The 20,603-nt window shown below is 42.0% G+C and overlaps 2 protein-coding genes across 2 annotated transcripts; both read left to right on the top strand.

The window, feature by feature from the left end:
• Positions 1–6,731: 6,731 nt before the first annotated feature.
• LOC135329880 (acyl-coenzyme A synthetase ACSM3, mitochondrial-like) lies at positions 6,732–11,206 on the top strand (the record flags this gene model as incomplete). Its single annotated transcript, XM_064519925.1, has 6 exons — positions 6,732–6,933; positions 7,656–7,863; positions 8,106–8,249; positions 9,134–9,290; positions 10,219–10,298; positions 10,998–11,206. Coding segments are annotated over 6 exons (948 nt in total), but the record flags the coding sequence as incomplete, so codon positions are not given.
• Positions 11,207–15,104: 3,898 nt separating this feature from the next.
• LOC135329879 (acyl-coenzyme A synthetase ACSM3, mitochondrial-like) lies at positions 15,105–19,925 on the top strand (the record flags this gene model as incomplete). The annotated part of the gene is made up of 6 exons (XM_064519924.1): positions 15,105–15,306; positions 16,029–16,236; positions 16,479–16,622; positions 17,507–17,663; positions 18,592–18,671; positions 19,371–19,925. Coding segments are annotated over 6 exons (948 nt in total), but the record flags the coding sequence as incomplete, so codon positions are not given.
• Between the last annotated feature and the right edge of the window lie 678 nt (positions 19,926–20,603).

The raw sequence follows: 20,603 nt of genomic DNA, 5'->3' as shown, positions 1-20,603 counted from the left end.
CACAGTGATTTGTTGTGAACAGGAAATGTTGGCACATGCCAAAATATTTTCCTCCCTTCAGGACTGCACAGTGGGAAAATGTCAATGTTTATGACACTTTTGCTTGCTGCAGAAGTTATTTTAGCCAAGCGTTTTCAAGAATGTGTAATTCACCCTTTCAAATCACTGTATTCCTCATTTTGCACATTTTAAAGGCATGCTCCTTCTGATCACCACTGCGTGACCACAAAGCGTCAAGACCCGATGGCCATCTATTTTACCAGTGGAACTACGGGGGCTCCAAAAAGGACTGCACATTCCCACAGCAGCTATGGCATTGGCCTCACAGTAAGTGGAAGGTAAGGCTATCACTTTAAATCACAGATGTATTTCTGTAGCTGGTAAATTGGCAGAAAGAAGGGGAAGAGAAGATTTTACCAGCAGCTCTGTGTTTCACTATTTTAAAAAGCAGCAGTTCTATTCAGTCCCAACAAGCCTTTTTTCTGTGCAACAAGGCGTAGTTGGAGGTTAGCTGCCTTAGTGTGTATTGCACTTGGCAGTCATACAGAGTCACTAACCTCTTTTTTCACATTTTCTTTAACTTCTTCTAAACTCTTCATTGTGTATAATTAATAGATTGCCCATTTACTGAACATCAGCAAAGAACAAGTTTATGAGGTGTGTACCATAAAAAGGGGGAAAAGACATGGCTCTTAGGCTTCTGAATTCATGCGTGACTGCTTTAGAGACAAGTCCCACAGGAACAAAATGCTGATAGTTCCGAACATAGGAAGGACTACACAGGTTCGTGAGATCTCTGAGTTTATAAAACTGTGTTGTTTAGAAAATTGGCGTAGCAATGCATCTCATTCTAACTGGCAAAGAGTAACAAATCAGAAGAGAGCAAACTAAAAAGTAAGTAAACCTCAAAGAATCCTTATCCCTACAATATGATTTCAACAAAACTCCTGCAATCTCATACCTATTTATTCAGCATCCTCTTTTGAGAGCAAGGAGAGCCCAGCAACAGCACTCTTCTCTCTGGCTCGTCCTCCCCAGATTTTCACTTCCCCAGAGCTATTCAGGGGCAGTATGCTGAAGAATTGTGAGCTTCACCAGGAAGTAAGCAACTGGTATTTCAGTAGTGAAGGCTGTAAATGTAAGCCCCCAAACAAGAGAATCTTTAACGTCCCCAAATTTTTGTTCTGTACTCTGCTGAGAAGAGATTCGACTGCCCAAACCTGCAAACATCCATTCCTAGGCCTAAAAGTGAAGCCCGCAAGAAATGGGACAGGAGCTTGTGGAGCGCTTTGGTGGTGGTGTTAAAATGAGTGACAGCAGCAGATAACTGAGAATTTTGCTTGCATGTACTGTAGAACTGCATGTTAAGGAGTGAAGAGGCAGCAAGCCTATATTTCTTTAACAAATGGCACCAGCGTTATATTCTGTTACATCCTCTGCACGCAACTCTGTGAAAAAGACCACCATTATTCCTTTTACACGGAATCCCTTTATCATCATACCCACGTTACTGTGATGGCTGAAAATTGTTAGCTAACATTAAGATCCATTGAAGAACACTTTATCGGTCATTCCCCTCTGGAACGTCTGAAAAAGTAGCCTTATGGTTTCCTTTGTTTTCTACTTAAGTTGGAATTATGAAGAACTTCTGCAAGGGAGACTGAAAAGCTTTCCAGAGCACAAAGCTTGGGTGCGTTGAACTAGCTGTAAAAAGATGTAGATTCTGTTTTGAAGAAGAACCTGTTTAAATAGAACTGCTGTATATTCGTGTTGGCGAGTACAAAGCTAACTGCTTTTGTTCTTGTGTTTTGTAAGCTGAATACAGAGATCGTTATGTTATCTCTTGTGATGTAGGTGAGACCTCACGTGTTTCAGTAGCGACATCTCCTTTTTTTTAATTCTAATTCTCTAGAGTCTGTCAAGATTTCCCATAACAGTCTTCTGTTCTGCTCCAACTGCCTATCGAATGTTGGTGCAACATAGACTGTCCAGGTAAGCCAAAGAAAAGATCCTTATTAGTGTATTTGATCAAAACAGTGGACCAAATGCTCTTCTCACCTTGACTTTACTTCAGAGTTACAATGATGTAACAGCAAAGGTAGTCATGTATTTCTCAACATCTTGAATCTGACATATTAGGAACAAAGCCAGAGTAAACATTTCAGGGACAGCGTAACCATCACAGATTCCACGAATTGTAGCAAACTTGCATGAGACTTTGAAAAGCAGTTTAGCTGATGAAATAGTAGGATAATAATGATAGCGTAGCATGATTGACCTACTTTCCAAAGTGCTTTTATAGTTGGATTCCCCTTCCCTTTGTTTTTCCCCTGCATTCCCCCACTACCATGCTCTACAAGAATAGTGCGTGTCAGTGCAGCTTGGCAACTCTCCTGTGACTTTTTGTTACCATTTTGTTGGAGACCCCAGTTTAGATTCTAGGGTTAGAAACACTGTATCAATTACTAGATGTTAAAATAATGGAGAAATAAAAGAGCATTTGCATTTTTGCAGATTTCTTTATGTTTAGCTCCACACAATTGGAATGGAATGTATAGGACTTGGTGAAGATTTTATTTTTGTGTAGAAAGGACTCCATGATCCAGGAATACAATAAGGAAGGGGACATTGCAGATAGATCACTGTGTCTGCTTAACTCTGCCAATTATTTGCTTTTTCTTTCCCACCAAGCTACAAATTCAGAAGCCTGCGGCACTGTGTGAGTGCCGGGGAGCCAATCAACCCTGAAGTGATGGGAGAATGGGAAGAGCACACTGGGCTGGATATTCACGAAGGCTACGGACAGGCAGGAACCGTATGTTCAGACACTTTGCAGCTACAGCAATAAATTCCATTAGGGTTGCCAAGAAAATGTGAAGAAGTCAATTAGAGTAATGAAGAGTGGGAAAATGTAGCTTGTAGAAGTCATAGAATAATCATAACAGTTGCCCCCCAAATCCAAAGACTGCTTTTCATGCCAGTGGGCTTTTGGCTTGGGAAGTAAAACAAAAAAGGTGTGTTCCTCATTGCTGCATGCCAAATTTTGCTTTCTAGACTCACCCTGGAATGGTCCTAGGCCGGCAAGTCCAGAGCGGTCCTAGTTCGGCAAGTCCAGAGCGGTCCTAGGTCGGCAAGTCTAGAGTGGTTCTAGGTTGGCAAGTCTAGAACCCAGTCGAGAACCGTTTTAGGTCGCCAGGTCTAGAACCGAGGTGAGAACCGTTCTAGGTCGCCAAGTCTAGAGCCGTTCGCAGACTCCCCCTGGTATGGATCCAGACTCACTGGCCTAGAACACTTTGCAGTCAACTAGTTCTGGGTCATGGTGGGGGTGGTGCCTGTGAAAGTTCCAGATTGAGGGGTTCCTGGAAAGGTTCTGGAGCCAGTGCACCTAGAAGCATTCTAGAGGTGTGGCTCAAGTCTAGAACCATTGTAGTTGAGTGAGTGTAGAACTGAATTGGAGATTCTGTCCAGAACTGTTTTAGGTCAGCAGGAGTCTAGTGCCATTCCAGGTCGAGGTTCCCTGGAAAAGGTTGCAGATTGGGACATTCCTGGAAATGTTCTAGGTTGGCGAGGAATCAAGAATCACTTTTCAGAAGTGCAACAATAAATACATTTTTAAAAGTTGCAGCTCAATACAAGTGTGTTTAGACAAATGAGTATAAATAAAATCTGTATCATGGCAGTGATGTTTAAAGACTGGACTAGTAAAGAGTTTAAAATAGATGATAAACTAGAAGTGTAAAATATTTACCATCAGCTGTTCATACTTTAATTTTAGCACTCGCAGCTTGATCAGTTCTCTCACTTCATTAATGAGATAGTTTATGACATGCTTGAGCAATTTCCACTTTTATTTACTTTAACCAAGCATGTCATTTTGGTCCCATTCTCAGAAGACATATCTAAGATCATTTGACCGTCCTGATAATAGTAAGCAGCAACAAGTAATTAAGCTTAAGATCTGGACAAAACCCCATCAATTTTCAAGTTCTCATAGAGGGTCTAAGGCGCAAGTATTTCTTGTGGGAAGAATTTCCTGCAGTGTTGGAAGAAGTTCCGGGAGAGGTCAAAGCATCTGCATTCGCCGTGAGAACATTAGATTTCTCTTTCAGAGATGCATATTCCCACTTGAAGTATTCACAGCCTTTCTTATTGCCTTCCTGCTTACTGACAGGACAACCACAAAATGCTTTGCCGTGATTTGGACCGGTATTTGACACATACAGTCTTTTAGCTCTTCGACCACAATGACACCGAGGGGGGGTTGGTTTTTCATTTTTGGCAGCTCTTACAGATTGATTCAAATTGACTGTGGAGTTCAGAATGGCAGGAGACACTTTGGACAAGTTTGAACTTCTTGAAGGTAAGCAATGCCTAAAAGATGCAGTCTTCTCTTTCTAGATAGCAAAAGAGTGTTTTTTTGCTGGTGGGAACATTTTTGGACTTGTTGGCTTTCTTTGAGGAGCCTCGGGAGTGGAATCATTTCCAGTTAATGCTGAATGTGGTGAAGTAGCATTTGCCTTTGCAGGTGGTAACTTAAAAGCAGAAAAGTTTGAAGTCTGCCTTTGGACCATTCCTACATTATAGATCATAGTATCGGGACTTTTGTAAACGATAGACTTCCGAGGTTCCACAGGTACCACAGTTTTCCCCAAACTTTGAAGATCTGAACTCATGACAACTGATACTCTAGAAATTGTTGTTTCTTCAGATGCTGTTAAAATAGCTGTACTGGAGTCATCTTTGAATGGAACACAATCTGAATTGTGTTCATGCTGTGATTCTGGTATGAAAGCTACCTCTTCCCAGTCAGTCAGCAGAGAGAAACAATCGGAACTAGTACTAGTATCCTCCTCAGAGATATTAACTGAGGGGATGGTAGTGGAGACAAGCACTAGTCCTGAGCCATGTACTGGAGAGCTGTATTTGGCAGTAGTCGTCAGGTGCCCATTGCGGAACCCTTTCTGAATGCCTGTACCGCGAGATAGCTGTGGCTGTCCAAGAGGAAAAGCAAATCTGTCAGCAGATGCTGTTAAAGAGCTTTGGGCTTGATCATGTAAATCAGTCCTTAAGCTGCTGCTAGATGCAACATGGATGGCTGTAGAGGAATTGATTGTGCTTCTCTCCTGTTGTTCTCCTGTTTGTACGTTGGAATTTATCATAACTCCGGTAGCACTGTTGTGGTTTTCCTCCGCTGGAGAGCTTATTTTGCAAGTTGTATCTCCAGATGTTTCAGGTCTGCTATTACTTCCCAGTGGAGTCTTGTCAGTGAAGTTTATACTCAGTGTTCGGGAAATCAGGTTCCCCTTTGGATGTGCCTAGGGAGTCCCCAAAGAAATGGAGATTTGGGGAAATGAATCCCCAGAAGTAGAAATCAATGCTCTAAATTAATAAGCATATTAGCCTAATGATGTTCTGTTCAATTCATAGTCAAGATGCTGGGTTGTTTATTTGAACAGCTCATCTTTCATCTGGATGCCAGGCTCTGAAGCAAGTAGAAGGGAAGATGTGAAGAAGTTACTAAGCTTAGCCAAAGATTTAGTAACCTTCAGCACACATCCATCACAAATCATCCTCCAAGCAAGACGGGCAGTATTCCGAGAATCATCCAAGCCTTGAAAAGAATGGTTATGTTCATATTCTTCCTTTTAAACTACTGTTAGTGGGGGAAAAGGCATTCAGGTAAGGCTTACATAAATGGAAGGGATTCACGGAACTCTGACACATGGTTTTCTAGAGAAAGTTCGGAAAAGGGCAGTGGCAGTGAAGTTTCCTTTGCTGAACATCTAATGGTCATCTAACCAGAGTTTAATATATGGTCCTAATTACTAACATTCTTGTTTTGTTTTATCACTTATATCAAATTCCGATTGTACTAATATTCTCTTACACTAATAAGATGTCCAGACCTATCCAGTAAGATCAAGTTTCCTTGATTCTCCCTCGATTTCCTTATTCTTCCCCCACTGTCTTTTTCTTTTGAACCCTAATAATTTGATGTTTGGCTGTGTTGTGCAACATACACTTCAAAGGACTAGGCCAGATTTCAGAAAAAAGCATAAACTTAGAGATGACAAACTCTAATCTTTGAAGCATCTGGTCTTTCTTATTTTGATGCTTTTGTTGAACAGAGCATTACGTAACTTGAAAAAGTTACAGTAGCTGTTTAGCTTTATAAAAATATATATCTATAAGATGAGAATCATCATATCATACTTACCAGAATGCTCCCGTCCTGCAAAAGCTATCCCCAGATCCTGCAAGGCACCTTTTGTCCCTTTAGGCTTCCTATTCTAGAATAACTAAGAAGAAAAATGCAGGTGATTAATATACAGCATTTCATAGCCTCTTCACGGTAAAGGAAAAACGACTTCAGAAATACCACCTCGCACTTAATAAATCTCAAGGTCACTGTACAAGTCAGGTGTCTGTTTTACAATTGAGGTAAGTAAGCATAAGGGTAAGTAACTTACCCTGTAACAAGTCAGAATGGGAAGAACCATGAATCCCTTCTCTCAGTCTTAAACTAATCCATTCTATCTTGGCCCTGTAACCATTCAGTTGAACTTTATGGCTTACATCCCCCGGTTTATTCATTCATATTTATTATGCCCCAGGTTTACTCAGCATTCAATAAATGATGACTGTTTTCCTTCCTCAGGCTTAAATTAAAGGCAACATGTTCCCTAAATGAAGCATTTGCACTGTGCCCTGTTGTCCTGTAGGAGGGCAAAAAGCCTGAAAACCCTGCATTGTGGTGGGTAAGCGGTGACGGAGAAGAAGTGAAGTGGAGCTTTGAAGAGCTGGGAGTCCTGTCCAGGCAAGCGGCTAATGTACTGTCTGGTGCCTGTGGTCTGCAACCGGGAGACAGAGTTATTTGGATTCTGCCCAGGATCCCGGAGTGGTGGCTGCTGAATGTGGCTTGCATGCGAACAGGTTAGTAAAAGCATAGAAATGATGTATAGCTATAGCTGCTGTCACATACACCGATCATTGCTATTTAATAGACTCAGAACTACAAACATGCTAACGGGGATGATCATCACTGCCATGCTGGTCAACACCCTTCATGCCAAGTTTTGTCTTTATGGTACTTTTAGGATTTTTTGAACATGCTCTAGCTGTTAAGGAAATTCTGGGAGTCCGTGGACCTCTGTCATTCTCCTCTTTCCAGCACTTGTGATGCATCGCAAATGCATCGTCTTCTTAACTTACAATGCAATTAGCACATACTTACCCGAGTGTTTCACATGTTCCCCTGTGGGCTATGTTAAATACTCGGCTTGCCAGTATTTACAGCCCAGAATGTCTCGGGGCCTCACAAACACTAGCAGCATACCCTGTGAGGACAGGTACACCTGTATTTACTAGTGAAGAATACAAATCCAGAGGGGTAGCATGTCCCAGTGGCAATGCTTTCCACCCCAAAAAAGTCCTTCTGTTGGTTTCTTTGGCTGTCCCATGTTGAGCCTAGTATTTTCTAACTTGCAGTGATCCTCCCGTCGAATTTAGTGCATGAAAAAGAAGGGTATATTTACAAATGCAGAGCCAAAGCCTGCTTTCAGCGCAGCCCTGTCCCACTAATAAGCACAAGGCAAGCTAGAGACTGTTTCTAGGTACAAGTATTGTTCTTAAATATTGAGAGTATTCTCCTTTAGGAACTGTCCCGATTCCTGGCAGGCAGCAGCTGACAGCAAAGGACATTCTCCATGGACTACAGAAATCAAAGGCAAAGTGTGTCATCACTGATGGTTCTGTGGCACCAGCTGTGGACTCAGGTGGGCCTGAATGGCAGTCTCTGAAAGCCAAGCTGCTTGTATCAGAGGGCCACAGAGAAGGATGGCTGAACTTCAGAGAGCTCCTGAAGTGAGTAACCACTACTGTGAAAGCGCCACAGAAACAATGAAAGGCAAGCACAGTGATTGGTTGTGAACAGGAAATGTTGGCACATGCCAAAATATTTTCCTCCCTTCAGGACTGCACAGTGGGAAAATGTCAATGTTTATGACACTTCTGCTTGCTGCAGAAGTTATTTTAGCCAAGCGTTTTCAAGAATGTGTAATTCACCCTTTCAAATCACTGTATTCCTCATTTTGCACATTTTAAAGGCATGCTCCTTCTGATCACCACTGCGTGACCACAAAGCGTCAAGACCCGATGGCCATCTATTTTACCAGTGGAACTACGGGGGCTCCAAAAAGGACTGCACATTCCCACAGCAGCTATGGCATTGGCCTCACAGTAAGTGGAAGGTAAGGCTATCACTTTAAATCACAGATGTATTTCTGTAGCTGGTAAATTGGCAGAAAGAAGGGGAAGAGAAGATTTTACCAGCAGCTCTGTGTTTCACTATTTTAAAAAGCAGCAGTTCTATTCAGTCCCAACAAGCCTTTTTTCTGTGCAACAAGGCGTAGTTGGAGGTTAGCTGCCTTAGTGTGTATTGCACTTGGCAGTCATACAGAGTCACTAACCTCTTTTTTAACATTTTCTTTAACTTCTTCTAAACTCTTCATTGTGTATAATGAATAGATTGCCCATTTACTGAACATCAGCAAAGAACAAGTTTATGAAGTGTGTACCATAGAAAGGGGGAAAAGACATGGCTCTTAGGCTTCTGAATTCATGCGTGACTGCTTTAGAGACAAGTCCCACAGGAACAAAATGCTGATAGTTCCGAACATAGGAAGGACTACACAGGTTCGTGAGATCTCTGAGTTTATAAAACTGTGTTGTTTAGAAAATTGGCGTAGCAATGCATCTCATTCTAACTGGCAAAGAGTAACAAATCAGAAGAGAGCAAACTAAAAAGTAAGTAAACCTCAAAGAATCCTTATCCCTACAATATGATTTCAACAAAACTCCTGCAATCTCATACCTATTTATTCAGCATCCTGTTTCGAGGTGGTATTAGCTTGTCCATCAGTATAATTTTTCTCCTAGAAAAATGCAACATCAGTCTATCCTGATGACATCTTCACTGCACTGTGACCCACTCCCGCTCAGAAATTCCGTCATTTGCTGATCATCATCTAGCCAAGAAAAACAGTGCTTCATTGGCACGTCTGTTGTTGATGTTTTAATATTGGCCCTCTTTCTGCCAAATAGAGATTGTGGACTCTTGCACTGTGTCACCCAGGTACTGGCTGGACTTGACTCCTTCAGATATATTTTGGAATACATCAGACACGGGCTGGGCAAAGTCAGGTTGGAGCAGCATTTTTTCCCCATGGATTCAAGGGGCCTGTGTCTTTGCACAGAAGATGCCCCGCTTCGACCCAAGCATTGTCTTTGAGGTAAGCAAGGAGAGCCCAGCAACAGCACTCTTCTCTCTGGCTCGTCCTCCCTAGATTTTCACTTCCCCAGAGCTATTCAGGGGCAGTATGCTGAAGAATTGTGAGCTTCACCAGGAAGTAAGCAACTGGTATTTCAGTAGTGAAGGCTGTAAACGTAAGCCCCCAAACAAGAGAATCTTTAACGTCCCCAAATTTTTGTTCTGTACTCTGCTGAGAGGAGATTCGACTGCCCAAACCTGCAAACATCCATTCCTAGGCCTAAAAGTGAAGCCCGCAAGAAATGGGACAGGAGCTTGTGGAGCGCTTTGGTGGTGGTGTTAAAATGAGTGACAGCAGCAGATAACTGAGAATTTTGGTTGCATGTACTGTAGAACTGCATGTTAAGGAGTGAAGAGGCAGCAAGCCTATATTTCTTTAACAAATGGCACCAGCGTTATATTCTGTTACATCCTCTGCACGCAACTCTGTGAAAAAGACCACCATTATTCCTTTTACACGGAATCCCTTTATCATCATACCCACGTTACTGTGATGGCTGAAAATTGTTAGCTAACATTAAGATCCATTGAAGAACACTTTATCGGTCATTCCCCTCTGGAACGTCTGAAAAAGTAGCCTTATGGTTTCCTTTGTTTTCTACTTAAGTTGGAATTATGAAGAACTTCTGCAAGGGAGACTGAAAAGCTTTCCAGAGCACAAAGCTTGGGTGCGTTGAACTAGCTGTAAAAAGATGTAGATTCTGTTTTGAAGAAGAACCTGTTTAAATAGAACTGCTGTATATTCGTGTTGGCGAGTACAAAGCTAACTGCTTTTGTTCTTGTGTTTTGTAAGCTGAATACAGAGATCGTTATGTTATCTCTTGTGATGTAGGTGAGACCTCACGTGTTTCAGTAGCGACATCTCCTTTTTTTTAATTCTAATTCTCTAGAGTCTGTCAAGATTTCCCATAACAGTCTTCTGTTCTGCTCCAACTGCCTATCGAATGTTGGTGCAACATAGACTGTCCAGGTAAGCCAAAGAAAAGATCCTTATTAGTGTATTTGATCAAAACAGTGGACCAAATGCTCTTCTCACCTTGACTTTACTTCAGAGTTACAATGATGTAACAGCAAAGGTAGTCATGTATTTCTCAACATCTTGAATCTGACATATTAGGAACAAAGCCAGAGTAAACATTTCAGGGACAGCGTAACCATCACAGATTCCACAAATTGTAGCAAACTTGCATGAGACTTTGAAAAGCAGTTTAGCTGATGAAATAGTAGGATAATAATGATAGCGTAGCATGATTGACCTACTTTCCAAAGTGCTTTTATAGTTGGATTCCCCTTCCCTTTGTTTTTCCCCTGCATTCCCCCACTACCATGCTCTACAAGAATAGCGCGTGTCAGTGCAGCTTGGCAACTCTCCTGTGACTTTTTGTTACCATTTTGTTGGAGACCCCAGTTTAGATTCTAGGGTTAGAAACACTGTATCAATTACTAGATGTTAAAATAATGGAGAAATAAAAGAGCATTTGCATTTTTGCAGATTTGTTTATGTTTAGCTCCACACAATTGGAATGGAATGTATAGGACTTGGTGAAGATTTTATTTTTGTGTAGAAAGGACTCCATGATCCAGGAATACAATAAGGAAGGGGACATTGCAGATAGATCACTGTGTCTGCTTAACTCTGCCAATTATTTGCTTTTTCTTTCCCACCAAGCTACAAATTCAGAAGCCTGCGGCACTGTGTGAGTGCCGGGGAGCCAATCAACCCTGAAGTGACGGGAGAATGGGAAGAGCACACTGGGCTGGATATTCACGAAGGCTACGGACAGGCAGAAACCGTATGTTCAGACACTTTGCAGCTACAGCAATAAATTCCATTAGGGTTGCCAAGAAAATGTGAAGAAGTCAATTAGAGTAATGAAGAGTGGGAAAATGTAGCTTGTAGAAGTCATAGAATAATCATAACAGTTGCCCCCCAAATCCAAGGACTGCTTTTCATGCCAGTGGGCTTTTGGCTTGGGAAGTAAAACAAAAAAGGTGTGTTCCTCATTGCTGCATGCCAAATTTTGCTTGCTAGACTCACCCTGGAATGGTCCTAGGCCGGCAAGTCCAGAGCGGTCCTAGGTCGGCAAGTCTAGAGTGGTTCTAGGTTGGCAAGTCTAGAACCGAGTCGAGAACCGTTCTAGGTCGCCAGGTCTAGAACCGAGTCGAGAACCGTTCTAGGGCGCCAATCCGGAACCGAGTCTAGAACGGTTCTAGGTCGCCGAGTCTAGAACCGAGTCGAGAACCGTTCTAGGTCGGCAAGTCGAGAGCCTTTCTAGGTCGCCAAGTCTAGAGCCGCTCGCAGACTCCCCCTGGTATGGTTCCAGACTCACTGGCCTAGAACACTTTGCAGTCAACTAGTTCTGGGTCATGGTGGGGGTGGTGCCTGTGAAAGTTCCAGATTGAGGGGTTCCTGGAAAGGTTCTGGAGCCAGTGCACCTAGAAGCATTCTAGAGGTGTGGCTCAAGTCTAGAACCATTGTAGTTGAGTGAGTGTAGAACTGAATTGGAGATTCTGTCCAGAACTGTTTTAGGTCAGCAGGAGTCTAGTGCCATTCCAGGTCGAGGTTCCCTGGAAAAGGTTGCAGATTGGGACATTCCTGGAAATGTTCTAGGTTGGCGAGGAATCAAGAATCACTTTTCAGAAGTGCAACAATAAATACATTTTTAAAAGTTGCAGCTCAATACAAGTATGTTTAGACAAATGAGTATAAATAAAATCTGTATCATGGCAGTGATGTTTAAAGACTGGACTAGTAAAGAGTTTAAAATAGATGATAAAATAGAAGTGTAAAATATTTACCATCAGCTGTTCATACTTTAATTTTAGCACTCGCAGCTTGATCAGTTCTCTCACTTCATTAATGAGACAGTTTATGACATGCTTGAGCAATTTCCACTTTTATTTACTTTAACCAAGCATGTCATTTTGGTCCCATTCTCAGAAGACATATCTAAGATCATTTGACCGTCCTGATAATAGTAAGCAGCAACAAGTAATTAAGCTTAAGATCTGGACAAAACCCCATCAATTTTCAAGTTCTCATAGAGGGTCTAAGACGCAAGTATTTCTTGTGGGAAGAATTTCCTGCAGTGTTGGAAGAAGTTCCGGGAGAGGTCAAAGCATCTGCATTCGCCGTGAGAACATTAGATTTCTCTTTCAGAGATGCATATTCCCACTTGAAGTATTCACAGCCTTTCTTATTGCCTTCCTGCTTACTGACAGGACAACCACAAAATGCTTTGCCGTGATTTGGACCGGTATTTGATACATACAGTCTTTTAGCTCTTCGACCACAATGACACCGAGGGGGGGTTGGTTTTTCATTTTTGGCAGCTCTTACAGATTGATTCAAATTGACTGTGGAGTTCAGAATGGCAGGAGACACTTTGGACAAGTTTGAACTTCTTGAAGGTAAGCAATGCCTAAAAGATGCAGTCTTCTCTTTCTAGATAGCAAAAGAGTGTTTTTTTGCTGGTGGGAACATTTTTGGACTTGTTGGCTTTCTTTGAGGAGCCTCGGGAGTGGAATCATTTCCAGTTAATGCTGAATGTGGTGAAGTAGCATTTGCCTTTGCAGGTGGTAACTTAAAAGCAGAAAAGTTTGAAGTCTGCCTTTGGACCATTCCTACATTATAGATCATAGTATCGGGACTTTTGTAAACGATAGACTTCCGAGGTTCCACAGGTACCACAGTTTTCCCCAAACTTTGAAGATCTGAACTCATGACAACTGATACTCTAGAAATTGTTGTTTCTTCAGATGCTGTTAAAATAGCTGTACTGGAGTCATCTTTGAATGGAACACAATCTGAATTGTGTTCATACTGTGATTCTGGTATGAAAGCTACCTCTTCCCAGTCAGTCAGCAGAGAGAAACAATCGGAACTAGTACTAGTATCCTCCTCAGAGATATTAACTGAGGGGATGGTAGTGGAGACAAGCACTAGTCCTGAGCCATGTACTGGAGAGCTGTATTTGGCAGTAGTCGTCAGGTGCCCATTGCGGAACCCTTTCTGAATGCCTGTACCGCGAGATAGCTGTGGCTGTCCAAGAGGAAAAGCAAATCTGTCAGTAGATGCTGTTAAAGAGCTTTGGGCTTGATCATGTAAATCAGTCCTTAAGCTGCTGCTAGATGCAACATGGATGGCTGTAGAGGAATTGATTGTGCTTCTCTCCTGTTGTTCTCCTGTTTGTACGTTGGAATTTATCATAACTCCGGTAGCACTGTTGTGGTTTTCCTCCGCTGGAGAGCTTATTTTGCAAGTTGTATCTCCAGATGTTTCAGGTCTGCTATTACTTCCCAGTGGAGTCTTGTCAGTGAAGTTTATACTCAGTGTTCGGGAAATCAGGTTCCCCTTTGGATGTGCCTAGGGAGTCCCCAAAGAAATGGAGATTTGGGGAAATGAATCCCCAGAAGTAGAAATCAATGCTCTAAATTAATAAGCATATTAGCCTAATGATGTTCTGTTCAATTCATAGTCAAGATGCTGGGTTGTTTATTTGAACAGCTCATCTTTCATCTGGATGCCAGGCTCTGAAGCAAGTAGAAGGGAAGATGTGAGGAAGTTACTAAGCTTAGCCAAAGATTTAGTAACCTTCAGCACACATCCATCACAAATCATCCTCCAAGCAAGACGGGCAGTATTCCGAGAATCATCCAAGCCTTGAAAAGAATGGTTATGTTCATATTCTTCCTTTTAAACTACTGTTAGTGGGGGAAAAGGCATTCAGGTAAGGCTTACATAAATGGAAGGGATTCACGGAACTCTGACACATGGTTTTCTAGAGAAAGTTCGGAAAAGGGCAGTGGCAGTGAAGTTTCCTTTGCTGAACATCTAATGGTCATCTAACCAGAGTTTAATATATGGTCCTGATTACTAACATTCTTGTTTTGTTTTATCACTTATATCAAATTCCGATTGTACTAATATTCTCTTACACTAATAAGATGTCCAGACCTATCCAGTAAGATCAAGTTTCCTTGATTCTCCCTCGATTTCCTTATTCTTCCCCCACTGTCTTTTTCTTTTGAACCCTAATAATTTAATGTTTGGCTGTGTTGTGCAACATACACTTCAAAGGACTAGGCCAGATTTCAGAAAAAAGCATAAACTTAGAGATGACAAACTCTAATCTTTGAAGCATCTGGTCTTTCTTATTTTGATGCTTTTGTTGAACAGAGCATTACGTAACTTGAAAAAGTTACAGTAGCTGTTTAGCTTTATAAAAATATATAAGATGAGAATCATCATATCATACTTACCAGAATGCTCCCGTCCTGCAAAAGCTATCCCCAGATCCTGCAAGGCACCTTTTGTCCCTTTAGGCTTCCTATTCTAGAATAACTAAGAAGAAAAATGCAGGTGATTAATATACAGCATTTCATAGCCTCTTCACGGTAAAGGAAAAACGACTTCAGAAATACCACCTCGCACTTAATAAATCTCAAGGTCACTGTACAAGTCAGGTGTCTGTTTTACAATTGAGGTAAGTAAGCATAAGGGTAAGTAACTTACCCTGTAACAAGTCAGAATGGGAAGAACCATGAATCCCTTCTCTCAGTCTTAAACTAATCCATTCTATCTTGGCCCTGTAACCGTTCAGTTGAACTTTATGGCTTACATCCCCCGGTTTATTCATTCATATTTATTATGCCCCAGGTTTACTCAGCATTCAATAAATGATGACTGTTTTCCTTCCTCAGGCTTAAATTAAAGGCAACATGTTCCCTAAATGAAGCATTTGCACTGTGCCCTGTTGTCCTGTAGGAGGGCAAAAAGCCTGAAAACCCTGCATTGTGGTGGGTAAGCGGTGACGGAGAAGAAGTGAAGTGGAGCTTTGAAGAGCTGGGAGTCCTGTCCAGGCAAGCGGCTAATGTACTGTCTGGTGCCTGTGGTCTGCAACCGGGAGACAGAGTTATTCGGATTCTGCCCAGGATCCCGGAGTGGTGGCTGCTGAATGTGGCTTGCATGCGAACAGGTTAGTAAAAGCATAGAAATGATTTATAGCTATAGCTGCTGTCACATACACCGATCATTGCTATTTAATAGACTCAGAACTACAAACATGCTAACGGGGATGATCATCACTGCCATGCTGGTCAACACCCTTCATGCCAAGTTTTGTCTTTATGGTACTTTTAGGATTTTTTGAACATGCTCTAGCTGTTAAGGAAATTCTGGGAGTCCGTGGACCTCTGTCATTCTCCTCTTTCCAGCACTTGTGATGCATCGCAAATGCATCGTCTTCTTAACTTACAATGCAATTAGCACATACTTACCCGAGTGTTTCACATGTTCCCCTGTGGGCTATGTTAAATACTCGGCTTGCCAGTATTTACAGCCCAGAATGTCTCGGGGCCTCACAAACACTAGCAGCATACCCTGTGAGGACAGGTACACCTGTATTTACTAGTGAAGAATACAAATCCAGAGGGGTAGCATGTCCCAGTGGCAATGCTTTCCACCCCAAAAAAGTCCTTCTGTTGGTTTCTTTGGCTGTCCCATGTTGAGCCTAGTATTTTCTAACTTGCAGTGATCCTCCCGTCGAATTTAGTGCATGAAAAAGAAGGGTATATTTACAAATGCAGAGCCAAAGCCTGCTTTCAGCGCAGCCCTGTCCCACTAATAAGCACAAGGCAAGCTAGAGACTGTTTCTAGGTACAAGTACTGTTCTTAAATATTGAGAGTATTCTCCTTTAGGAACTGTCCCGATTCCTGGCAGGCAGCAGCTGACAGCAAAGGACATTCTCCATGGACTACAGAAATCAAAGGCAAAGTGTGTCATCACTGATGGTTCTGTGGCACCAGCTGTGGACTCAGGTGGGCCTGAATGGCAGTCTCTGAAAGCCAAGCTGCTTGTATCAGAGGGCCACAGAGAAGGATGGCTGAACTTCAGAGAGCTCCTGAAGTGAGTAACCACTACTGTGAAAGCGCCACAGAAACAATGAAAGGCAAGCACAGTGATTGGTTGTGAACAGGAAATGTTGGCACATGCCAAAATATTTTCCTCCCTTCAGGACTGCACAGTGGGAAAATGTCAATGTTTATGACACTTCTGCTTGCTGCAGAAGTTATTTTAGCCAAGCGTTTTCAAGAATGTGTAATTCACCCTTTCAAATCACTGTATTCCTCATTTTGCACATTTTAAAGGCATGCTCCTTCTGATCACCACTGCGTGACCACAAAGCGTCAAGACCCGATGGCCATCTATTTTACCAGTGGAACTACGGGGGCTCCAAAAAGGACTGCACATTCCCACAGCAGCTATGGCATTGGCCTCACAGTAAGTGGAAGGTAAGGCTATCACTTTAAATCACAGATGTATTTCTGTAGCTGGTAAATTGGCAGAAAGAAGGGGAAGAGAAGATTTTACCAGCAGCTCTGTGTTTCACTATTTTAAAAAGCAGCAGTTCTATTCAGTCCCAACAAGCCTTTTTTCTGTGCAACAAGGCGTAGTTGGAGGTTAGCTGCCTTAGTGTGTATTGCACTTGGCAGTCATACAGAGTCACTAACCTCTTTTTTAACATTTTCTTTAACTTCTTCTAAACTCTTCATTGTGTATAATGAATAGATTGCCCATTTACTGAACATCAGCAAAGAACAAGTTTATGAAGTGTGTACCATAGAAAGGGGGAAAAGACATGGCTCTTAGGCTTCTGAATTCATGCGTGACTGCTTTAGAGACAAGTCCCACAGGAACAAAATGCTGATAGTTCCGAACATAGGAAGGACTACACAGGTTCGTGAGATCTCTGAGTTTATAAAACTGTGTTGTTTAGAAAATTGGCGTAGCAATGCATCTCATTCTAACTGGCAAAGAGTAACAAATCAGAAGAGAGCAAACTAAAAAGTAAGTAAACCTCAAAGAATCCTTATCCCTACAATATGATTTCAACAAAACTCCTGCAATCTCATACCTATTTATTCAGCATCCTGTTTCGAGGTGGTATTAGCTTGTCCATCAGTATAATTTTTCTCCTAGAAAAATGCAACATCAGTCTATCCTGATGACATCTTCACTGCACTGTGACCCACTCCCGCTCAGAAATTCCGTCATTTGCTGATCATCATCTAGCCAAGAAAAACAGTGCTTCATTGGCACGTCTGTTGTTGATGTTTTAATATTGGCCCTCTTTCTGCCAAATAGAGATTGTGGACTCTTGCACTGTGTCACCCAGGTACTGGCTGGACTTGACTCCTTCAGATATATTTTGGAATACATCAGACACGGGCTGGGCAAAGTCAGGTTGGAGCAGCATTTTTTCCCCATGGATTCAAGGGGCCTGTGTCTTTGCACAGAAGATGCCCCGCTTCGACCCAAGCATTGTCTTTGAGGTAAGCAAGGAGAGCCCAGCAACAGCACTCTTCTCTCTGGCTCGTCCTCCCTAGATTTTCACTTCCCCAGAGCTATTCAGGGGCAGTATGCTGAAGAATTGTGAGCTTCACCAGGAAGTAAGCAACTGGTATTTCAGTAGTGAAGGCTGTAAACGTAAGCCCCCAAACAAGAGAATCTTTAACGTCCCCAAATTTTTGTTCTGTACTCTGCTGAGAGGAGATTCGACTGCCCAAACCTGCAAACATCCATTCCTAGGCCTAAAAGTGAAGCCCGCAAGAAATGGGACAGGAGCTTGTGGAGCGCTTTGGTGGTGGTGTTAAAATGAGTGACAGCAGCAGATAACTGAGAATTTTGGTTGCATGTACTGTAGAACTGCATGTTAAGGAGTGAAGAGGCAGCAAGCCTATATTTCTTTAACAAATGGCACCAGCGTTATATTCTGTTACATCCTCTGCACGCAACTCTGTGAAAAAGACCACCATTATTCCTTTTACACGGAATCCCTTTATCATCATACCCACGTTACTGTGATGGCTGAAAATTGTTAGCTAACATTAAGATCCATTGAAGAACACTTTATCGGTCATTCCCCTCTGGAACGTCTGAAAAAGTAGCCTTATGGTTTCCTTTGTTTTCTACTTAAGTTGGAATTATGAAGAACTTCTGCAAGGGAGACTGAAAAGCTTTCCAGAGCACAAAGCTTGGGTGCGTTGAACTAGCTGTAAAAAGATGTAGATTCTGTTTTGAAGAAGAACCTGTTTAAATAGAACTGCTGTATATTCGTGTTGGCGAGTACAAAGCTAACTGCTTTTGTTCTTGTGTTTTGTAAGCTGAATACAGAGATCGTTATGTTATCTCTTGTGATGTAGGTGAGACCTCACGTGTTTCAGTAGCGACATCTCCTTTTTTTTAATTCTAATTCTCTAGAGTCTGTCAAGATTTCCCATAACAGTCTTCTGTTCTGCTCCAACTGCCTATCGAATGTTGGTGCAACATAGACTGTCCAGGTAAGCCAAAGAAAAGATCCTTATTAGTGTATTTGATCAAAACAGTGGACCAAATGCTCTTCTCACCTTGACTTTACTTCAGAGTTACAATGATGTAACAGCAAAGGTAGTCATGTATTTCTCAACATCTTGAATCTGACATATTAGGAACAAAGCCAGAGTAAACATTTCAGGGACAGCGTAACCATCACAGATTCCACAAATTGTAGCAAACTTGCATGAGACTTTGAAAAGCAGTTTAGCTGATGAAATAGTAGGATAATAATGATAGCGTAGCATGATTGACCTACTTTCCAAAGTGCTTTTATAGTTGGATTCCCCTTCCCTTTGTTTTTCCCCTGCATTCCCCCACTACCATGCTCTACAAGAATAGCGCGTGTCAGTGCAGCTTGGCAACTCTCCTGTGACTTTTTGTTACCATTTTGTTGGAGACCCCAGTTTAGATTCTAGGGTTAGAAACACTGTATCAATTACTAGATGTTAAAATAATGGAGAAATAAAAGAGCATTTGCATTTTTGCAGATTTGTTTATGTTTAGCTCCACACAATTGGAATGGAATGTATAGGACTTGGTGAAGATTTTATTTTTGTGTAGAAAGGACTCCATGATCCAGGAATACAATAAGGAAGGGGACATTGCAGATAGATCACTGTGTCTGCTTAACTCTGCCAATTATTTGCTTTTTCTTTCCCACCAAGCTACAAATTCAGAAGCCTGCGGCACTGTGTGAGTGCCGGGGAGCCAATCAACCCTGAAGTGACGGGAGAATGGGAAGAGCACACTGGGCTGGATATTCACGAAGGCTACGGACAGGCAGAAACCGTATGTTCAGACACTTTGCAGCTACAGCAATAAATTCCATTAGGGTTGCCAAGAAAATGTGAAGAAGTCAATTAGAGTAATGAAGAGTGGGAAAATGTAGCTTGTAGAAGTCATAGAATAATCATAACAGTTGCCCCCCAAATCCAAAGACTGCTTTTCATGCCAGTGGGCTTTTGGCTTGGGACCCTGGTATGCACCCTGGTATGGTTCCAGACTCACTGGCCTAGAACACTTTGCAGTCAACTAGTTCTGGGTCATGGTGGGGGTGGTGCCTGTGAAAGTTCCAGATTGAGGGGTTCCTGGAAAGGTTCTGGAGCCAGTGCACCTAGAAGCATTCTAGAGGTGTGGCTCAAGTCTAGAACCATTGTAGTTGAGTGAGTGTAGAACTGAATTGGAGATTCTGTCCAGAACTGTTTTAGGTCAGCAGGAGTCTAGTGCCATTCCAGGTCGAGGTTCCCTGGAAAAGGTTGCAGATTGGGACATTCCTGGAAATGTTCTAGGTTGGCGAGGAATCAAGAATCACTTTTCAGAAGTGCAACAATAAATACATTTTTAAAAGTTGCAGCTCAATACAAGTATGTTTAGAAAAATGAGTATAAATAAAATCTGTATCATGGCAGTGATGTTTAAAGACTGGACTAGTAAAGAGTTTAAAATAGATGATAAAATAGAAGTGTAAAATATTTACCATCAGCTGTTCATACTTTAATTTTAGCACTCGCAGCTTGATCAGTTCTCTCACTTCATTAATGAGATAGTTTATGACATGCTTGAGCAATTTCCACTTTTATTTACTTTAACCAAGCATGTCATTTTGGTCCCATTCTCAGAAGACATATCTAAGATCATTTGACCGTCCTGATAATAGTAAGCAGGAAGAAGTAATTAAGCTTAAGATCTGGACAAAACCCCATCAATTTTCAAGTTCTCATAGAGGGTCTAAGACGCAAGTATTTCTTGTGGGAAGAATTTCCTGCAGTGTTGGAAGAAGTTCCGGGAGAGGTCAAAGCATCTGCATTTGCCGTGAGAACATTAGATTTCTCTTTCAGAGATGCATATTCCCACTTGAAGTATTCACAGCCTTTCTTATTGCCTTCCTGCTTACTGAC

This window comes from Dromaius novaehollandiae, chromosome 14 (genome assembly GCF_036370855.1).
Source record: "Dromaius novaehollandiae isolate bDroNov1 chromosome 14, bDroNov1.hap1, whole genome shotgun sequence".
Classification (NCBI taxonomy): Eukaryota; Metazoa; Chordata; class Aves; order Casuariiformes; family Dromaiidae; genus Dromaius; species Dromaius novaehollandiae.
The sequence above is the reverse complement of the archived record's forward strand: the minus strand, read 5'-3'. Positions and strand labels throughout refer to the sequence as shown.